This window comes from Plasmopara halstedii, assembly GCF_900000015.1.
Source record: "Plasmopara halstedii genome assembly, contig: Scaffold_253, whole genome shotgun sequence".
Taxonomy (NCBI): domain Eukaryota; phylum Oomycota; class Peronosporomycetes; order Peronosporales; family Peronosporaceae; genus Plasmopara; species Plasmopara halstedii.
In genome coordinates, this window is record NW_020187174.1 from 285,540 (window position 1) to 293,415 (window position 7,876).

Sequence of the window (7,876 nt, forward strand, 5' to 3'; positions counted from 1 at the left end):
CTTACGTGCTGGGGTATTTTTTTTATTTTTTGAAAAATTGGGATATTTTTCATATATGGCAAAAGTTGGGGCATTTTTTTATTCTACCTATAATCTATTGATCCTGTTTTTGCGTAAATTCAGCAAATTGAGAATAAATCTAAATCGACATTAATATGTAACTTATGCAAATGGATCAGAGCAAAATTATGATTGATATACATGAACAGTATGCAAAGTATACTGCAAAATCGTGCAGTCCGTGTTCCTCTGCAACTTAAATGTTGGTGTATATCATCAACGCTGTTATTCTACTACCATATAACTGGATGCGGGAAAATTCCAAAGACGGTAAAGTTTACAAGCTATGGTCAATTTCTTTGATGAATAAGAAAAGTTGATGTCAGAGAACAGACAACCAGACAATATGTGTATATCTGGGTTGGATTAGATGGTTGCTTGAGGAAAATGTGCAGTGGAGTTCTTTGATTATTACACTTTACTTCAATAGATAGTAAATTCCATACATATTTGATTGATTATTCATGTCTGATGGTGACAGAGTCATACGACCTTCTTTCAAGGCAAGGCTTCCCTTCTTGAAGCTCCAATATAATGCGATGCGACCTAAGTAGTGAGTGGTGCATGTCTTGAACTTGCCAGGATGCATGGCGTATAAAATAACACGACTTATTCTTCGGGATCCCATGTCAGTATTTTTATTTTCTATGATTGGAGAAGGAAGGTCATTGCTCTCAGTGCACTGATGTAAACTATTATCGGGCGCTTGATTACTGACTTTAACAGTGTAGTGCTGAAAGTCCAGGCTCAGGTACAAGAAGGCAGAATTCCATTACTGCCACGTAGAACCCGCTCAAAATGTGGGAGGAAATCAGCAAATTCATCGAACCGGCACAACTTGTGGTTCTTATGCCCTCTTTGCCAATGTTACTTTGATGCTCCCTTTCGAGAGCAGTTTTAACCGATATTGGTCGATGGAGCAAGTTGACACACCACACTTTCTGTACGCAAGAAGTTTAGTTTACGAATTCACTCGTTAAGGTCAGTCGGCGAAAGAATACAACATTACCTCTTTCTTGAAAATTTCTCGCAATTGTTCCCTTTCGAATTCCAAAGCCTGTAAAATATGATAATTTTAAAGCCTATGGAGCTGACAAGTCAAGTCTGAGCTGTATCAAGCATGCTAGCTAATAGCTTAAGAGCTGGAAAGCCTTCTTCGACATTTCATTCAATTGTACGAAATTTAAATTACACTTGCTGTAGCTGTGAGTATTATCCTTGTTCTGAAAACTACCGGGCTCCATAAGGAGTGTTCTGAGATACACGTGGGTTAGCAGTCTCGCATAAACAAGAAAAACAGTTTTTTTCAATAGTAGAGCATATATGTTGTATAAGTTTTGAGCAGAATTTATTCTGAATATATGCACTCATGTAGTGGCAGATAGAGTTGGCAACTCTAGAAACGCTCGGATCCGCTCCTGCGAGAAGCCCACAAATTCATTCTTGGTGCGTCTGTTGATGCGAATTACGAGAGTCAAAGCTTCTCCCACGCAAAGTGCACGGCAGCTCCGTTGCGCTTGGTAGCATACGTAGTCGATCTCACGATCGTGTTGTTAAAGAACTGTTTTATCTGGATGGAACTTTAAATTATTAAATACCGATCTTGACACGATAAAATAGCTTAACAAGCTTTTACTGTCGTGAGTCCCGATGGGTGGCGGCCAAAACGGCGGAAAATAATCACTCACCTGGAAGCGCTAAATAGCTTTGATAATGTGCTAATGAGACATGTCCAGAACTGTGCCAATCGGGCGCAGATGGAGGAGCAGATTGCTTTTGTCGAGAGACCGCTGATGATGAGCTTCAATGCCTCGCAATCAGCAATACCTGTCTGAATAAGTATAGCTGACATGATTTTGAGTTCGGCCTTTCACCAAACAAGGCAGCAGCGTGTTATGCTAGAAATATTCAAGCTAGGAGTGATAATGGGCATCTGCAATATCTCGCTGAGAAACTCGTTTTCAATATGGGACGATCGGAGGTGACAGGTGTCGTTGGTGCTCACACTGAAATTTTGGCTGCGTTCAGAAGTCTCGTTTGCTCGTCAAGAGACGCAAGTGCTAGCAGACTACGTCTGAAGATTAAGATATCTTATCGTCGCAATGACATCTGGTATTATCGGAGGCAATAGCGGTTATCATCTCCGAGGAAGGCGGCTCGCACCTAGATCTACCATATGAAATCCACGCTGTACCATTCATACTTAGTAATTAATAAAAGGCGCATCTAACGTGAAGCACAACTCTCGTGCCACGAGAGCGAGATGAAGTGCAGAAAGTGTAAGCTTTACGAATACGACAGAAACAATGGACTTCATATACAGAAGAAAGAGTGATTACAAAACTGCTAAGCAGTTTTGCGATATGTGCAGATGCTAGACAAAATTTACACCTTGCACGTCCTATTCTCTCCCGACTAAGCGGTAAGGTATAAAAAGGGTCGAGCTACCATGCAAGGGCGAACGACAAAACCCTTAGCACGAAAACGTCAAACCCCATTACGCACTGGGCGGGCTATCAAAAAACCCGGGTGGTTCCTGTATCATGAAAGTCACGATCATTGATATTCAGCCGTAGAAATCCGTCTTTTTAGAAAATTGTTCACAGATCAGGGTTGTTTACATTCGATATCATGCTTTGGGCCTTGTGAAACCGTGGAAAGTCCTGAAAATTCTGTAGCATCGTGCAGTCACTTGCAAAATGCGACTGTCAAGCAATTTGACAGTACTCAGAGGCATCTAAGATGTCGTCAATGATGGATACAATACCTGTACGTGTTGGGACGGGGACCGGTTAAAGTGTCATAAGTTACATAAAATGTTTGTTTTAAGCTTATACAATTTAGCAGGACTGAACGCTATCTACTCCTTGATATAGATTCGAGACATGATCTAATCCTATGTATGGCGTGGTTGGAACGTCACGAGCCATCGGATAATATACAGTAGAAAAGATAGTGTCACAAACTGATAGAGCATTGACGAGCTATATGTCCACATGTGCTGGGAAACACCAGTGCTTCTGGTGCAAACTTGAAGCAGCGATAGCTCCCGTGCAGGGCATAAGATTGTCGGAAATTGCAAGCTTTGGTATTGTTTAGTGCCTCGAGCAGAGAATGGCAGGAAGCTTCAATAAACCGAGGGATCAGCATGATATGAAAAGAGCAAATACATATAGCGGTCTCCAAGGTGTATCCACATTGAGATGAAGAAGGCCTACTGTACTTTTTTTCTAGCAATAGCCTCTGGCGCGACGGCATAGAGCATAGTGTATTGCCGTTTTGTGTACGAGGTTCGTTGGAGATCGGAAGCGACTGCGTGTCACAACCACTCGTGTCGGAGCTGGCATAGTTGATGGGCGACTAAAAAATTTAAACAAAAGGACTAAGATTTGGAGATTAAAAGAACTCCATTCATCTCACGCTACGAACTGCTGAGTCTTCACTACTGTGTGACGGTCCACCATGCGGATCAGTGCGGCCCCGAGGCTATGGGCGAAAAATGTTATTCACAACTGAATTTAGATATTGGAGTAGACCTGGGGTTTGTAGATCTCTCTTCACCACCTCTAGCAGGAAGTTTTATAGGTCTATAAAAATTATCATCGAATATATGCTAGGATTTGCAAGACGGTGACGCTACGCAAACTAATGGTAGGCATCGTAGAAGGTATGCTAATCATCCGCCTCGGATATTTCTATCGGTAAGTACCTTTGCAGAACGATTCGTGCGAAGAGTTGGGCCGCTATCTTAATTGTTCCTATAAACTCTTTCCATTCGTTTTTGAAGGAATATAACCACGTGGTGCCGATAGATCTACTACACTTGTTTATCCCTGGCATGAAATTAGCGTGGCCTCGTACGATATACATCACACGGCTATTGCGTCTATCAATGGATAGTGTGACGCCTTTGAAACTTTCTATCGATAGACGCAAGAGGCAGTCTAGAGTAAAATGAGTAAATATTTATACTTGACGTCTTTCTTTGTCAAAGAGGCTAGAGGTAAGTGGTGCATTGTGCATGCTCATAACATGTTAAATACAGCCACGACTGCAGCAGAGAAGTCAATGGTTTAAAAAATAGCTTCATAGTCGAATTCATTTTTTAGCGCCTTCGACGCGTAGTGTTGTTAGCGTTTTGACCTTGTTAATGCGATCTCCATCACACCACGCTGATTACTCCAAGCAGGCGCTCTGGAAGCGATCGGGTATGCCACAGGGACTCTCTGATGTACAAGCAATGTGTAATTTTTCGGTGCCACAAACATTCAGACCCCATCTTGGCTATTTACAGAATATATTTGTCATAGCCGTGCACAACAGAAAACATTGGATGGTGAATACTATGCTTAAACTTTGCGAGCGGAGCTCAAGAAAATGAGTATTTAATTTATCAATTTGCCAATATAACCTAGTGTGGATTTGGTTATGAAGTAATTCTTTCTGGGATTCTTTGTTGGGAAGCAGGACATGTGGGCAGACCCCGCAAAGATATAGATCATAGAAAATTAGCTAGTGCCTTTGTCCCAAAAGGAGTTAGAGAAAAGACCTGGTCCGACCAATTACTCGCTCGCATAAGTGCTGCGCCAGAAATGTCGGTATTGCACGTTTCCTCATCATTCTTTTAGTAGGCTTTGGAATGGTACTGGTGTGCGGTGGGTGCAACGGCATTTTGAGTTGAAAAAAGCGTCATAAGTACCTCATTCTGATTTCTGAATCCGGATCGACTATTTTGTATCAACTGCGGCGAAGCTGCCGTAGCTTTTTTGCTTATAGGAAGATTACTAAGATCACCAACCTGATGTTGTATGCTAGAACCAGTGCGAGTGTAGCGGACCGAAATCCGTTACCTCCAAGAGTACCCAAAACCTTAACACAAGGCAAATGTACTCTTCCGTTTGGCATTGAAACTATATTATCTGTTTTATTTGAGGCAGAGCCACCTATAGCTAAAACGTAGGGCTTTCTCATTAAATATAAAACCTAATTAATATGGATAAATACTGGCAGTCCAGTGTAGTCACACCATTGTGTGATTACACTGACTTGTGTAATCCTCACCTTTGTACGGCCACACGATCTTGTGTGACTCACCCGTGTAGACCTGGGTACGCGAAATTTCATTACAATAACTCTGACGCTTCAACCATCGCAGAAGAATGTGCTCATACGCAAGCAGACTAAATGAGCACGAACGCATAATCGCATTCAAGCACTACAAGCTTCAAAGAGCGATAAATTTTGCTTCAAAGGTCTAAATGCTATTAGGTCACTTGAGGAGATATTTGCTATACTGCATTATCATGTCAGGGATACTGTGCACCTGCTTGATTTCAAGCCATTTGCAATATCTATCGTTTGCACGTCGTTGCGCTCAGCGACATCGTCGCCACATTTTTTGGCGAGATTGACAAGAAAGCTATCCTTCTCTGAAAATTTGTGCCCTTAAGGCGAGGAACAAACCGGGTCAGCTAAATTTGCACTTTCGCGTCACCCCGTGTTACGATATGGGGTGATGTCTCGAATTGATGAAGTGATACGTGTACGAGGCGCATGGTAATCGATGCGTGGCATCTTGATAGAGATTAGACAAATTTTTGTACAAGTGCATGTATTGGTGGCCCTGTACGTTATAGTGGCTAAGAATATGTACTCATGAAATGTGTGAATGTACATCGTGTCTCTCTGGTCAGTCTGCCGGTTCCTCAAGAATTTTGCGATCCATGAAAGTTCAATTATTCCGGCCTACCAAAATGCGCAATCGGTAATGCTGGTCTTGTGGGCTTTGTGAAATGTCTCTGCAAGATGACTCATCGTAAGATTCTTATTAGCGCTTGATTTAAGAAAGAGGCGACTGTGTTTTGAAGTTGCTGTAGAGCAAGTAGAGCGAATTCAGACATGTTCAGTCTGTTTAGCAACGAATTAGAAATCGTCGTGAGTTTGACGACATAGGTTTTAGCCGGTCAAATAGTACACGGAGTCCAAGACTCGTTAAGCGAGAAGGCTAGGATCAGCAAGGGCCTTCGCTGTGCGGAGGGATCAGGCCGTGTATCGCCGCCAGGATGAGGGTGAAAATGTTTTATTGGGACTCAGACTGTAACGGGGTTATTTGTACCTTTCTACGAACGGGCGGATCGCAGAAGATTGTGCGACCGTACACAGGTTTGTAGTACACAGTAATATCAACACCATAACAAGAAGCCACCACATGGCAGGATTGCCAGAATTAATGCAAATTGCTATATTAATTAGGTTTTGCTATATCAATTTAGAGAGCATAGGGTTTTGGAAATTGGCGGCTCTGCCGCAACTTAAATAATAAGAACAATTTCGTTTTTGAACAGAAGTTTTTTTTGCCTTGGTGAGGCTTAAGTGCTTAGAAGTAGCGGATTGCGATCCGCTATCCTTGTACTTGTTCTTTGAAAGAACGTCAGGTCGGTGACCTTAGCTTGGCTTCCTCTAAGCAAGGAGCTACGGCAGCCGCGCTGCACAGAAGCTATTTGAACTAATGATAGGATACCTTGGCACCCTCTGCAAGAATTTCTTTTAGCGCGTCGATCGCGTAGACTATACATTCAAAGGGACCCGCCAACCCTTTTGATGCAACGGAGCGGACTCTGAGTTCGAGTACACTCAGAAGAGTACATAAAGTGAATAGAACTTAAGGCGGATAAGCTGTTTCTGAAGGGGGCACTTTTGGGCAGTGTTCTAAAAAGACAAGAAATGTGAGCTCAGTGTGACTCGGATCGTAGCGGGGGGTGATGGGGCCAGTACTTATTCCTTCCAGGACGTGAATTAAGCAGGATGGCTCGCTTTTGTCACAATATCTCAGTACGGCTGATCAAGCACTACCATGTGACAGATTCGTCGTTAGCAGCACTAAAATCTACGGGTGATTTATCAACTCGTGAATGGAGTGGCTGGGATAGTCCTAGAGGCTGAAAGCCTCTCATCGTATTCCGCCCCAGAAACAAATTATCGATGAAATAAAGATATTACACTGTACGTCGACGAAAATGGTGCGAGAAGCGTGTGTTGTGCGCGAGCTTAACGCAAAATGACGGCAAGATTATGAGTAATAAGATAAATTACTGTCATGTGGTAGAAATTTCGCTTTTGTGGAGGTCTCGAGCCACCAGATTGGGTACTGGCAGAGCTACCGCTACTGTCGGGAGAGCAAAGCAAAGTGGTACGACAAGTATTCTGCTTGCTTGGATTGGGGTCTCCACAGGATACCTTTGGTGAGATGGTACAGGCGACTGGTGTTGTCCAAGGGGGGTTTTTATTTACTTGCTTTTTATAATGACCCCGTACAATCAGCAATATCTTTCTCAATGCAATAAAATAGCATAGCTGGTTCAACAGGGACTATTTGTGTAGACAACGGCAAGTCGTCACTAACTCCTGTCACGACAGATACGCCGGTATCCGCGACAAACAGTCTTTAGCTCCTGCATAGCGTATACGCTGTTGGCTGCGACCGACAGCCGTTTATGCCTTCCGAGCTAAGCTTGAGGCTCTACAAATATTGCAACTAATAAATTATCGCCCTGATTCAAGGCTGTCACAGCGTTGTGTTTGCGCAGAAAATGCTTTTCCGGGGCTTACGGCCCGTCGCAGCTCTATTAGATGGGAAGCAAGAATTTTATGAAAAACCGCAATATGATAAAGAGTTATGAATCCTTGAACGGAAGTGTTTATTTGCCTTGGGTTAAGTTGTGGTAATTCTTGGAGTAAGGGATTGTGATCCGCCACACATGTACTGGTTCTAATTATAGAACGAAGGTCACCAGCCTTAGCTTAGCTTCCTCGAAGT

General features: G+C 42.9%; 3 protein-coding genes across 3 annotated transcripts; all 3 read left to right on the forward strand.

Annotated features, from left to right (window-relative positions):
* Window positions 1-647: 647 nt before the first annotated feature.
* On the forward strand, window positions 648-936 carry PHALS_04092 (uncharacterized protein; the record flags this gene model as incomplete). The annotated part of the gene is made up of 3 exons (XM_024722095.1): window positions 648-688; window positions 787-811; window positions 847-936. 3 exons carry the CDS (start codon window positions 648-650, stop codon window positions 934-936), a joined length of 156 nt encoding a protein of 51 aa, XP_024573206.1.
* Window positions 937-2,026: 1,090 nt separating this feature from the next.
* PHALS_04093 (uncharacterized protein) lies at window positions 2,027-2,274 on the forward strand (the record flags this gene model as incomplete). The annotated part of the gene is made up of 2 exons (XM_024722096.1): window positions 2,027-2,132; window positions 2,192-2,274. The coding sequence occupies 2 exons, from the start codon at window positions 2,027-2,029 to the stop codon at window positions 2,272-2,274; spliced, it is 189 nt and encodes a 62-aa protein (XP_024573207.1).
* Window positions 2,275-7,076: 4,802 nt separating this feature from the next.
* PHALS_04094 (uncharacterized protein) lies at window positions 7,077-7,363 on the forward strand (the record flags this gene model as incomplete). The annotated part of the gene is made up of 3 exons (XM_024722097.1): window positions 7,077-7,097; window positions 7,166-7,249; window positions 7,316-7,363. The coding sequence occupies 3 exons, from the start codon at window positions 7,077-7,079 to the stop codon at window positions 7,361-7,363; spliced, it is 153 nt and encodes a 50-aa protein (XP_024573208.1).
* Window positions 7,364-7,876: the final 513 nt, after the last annotated feature.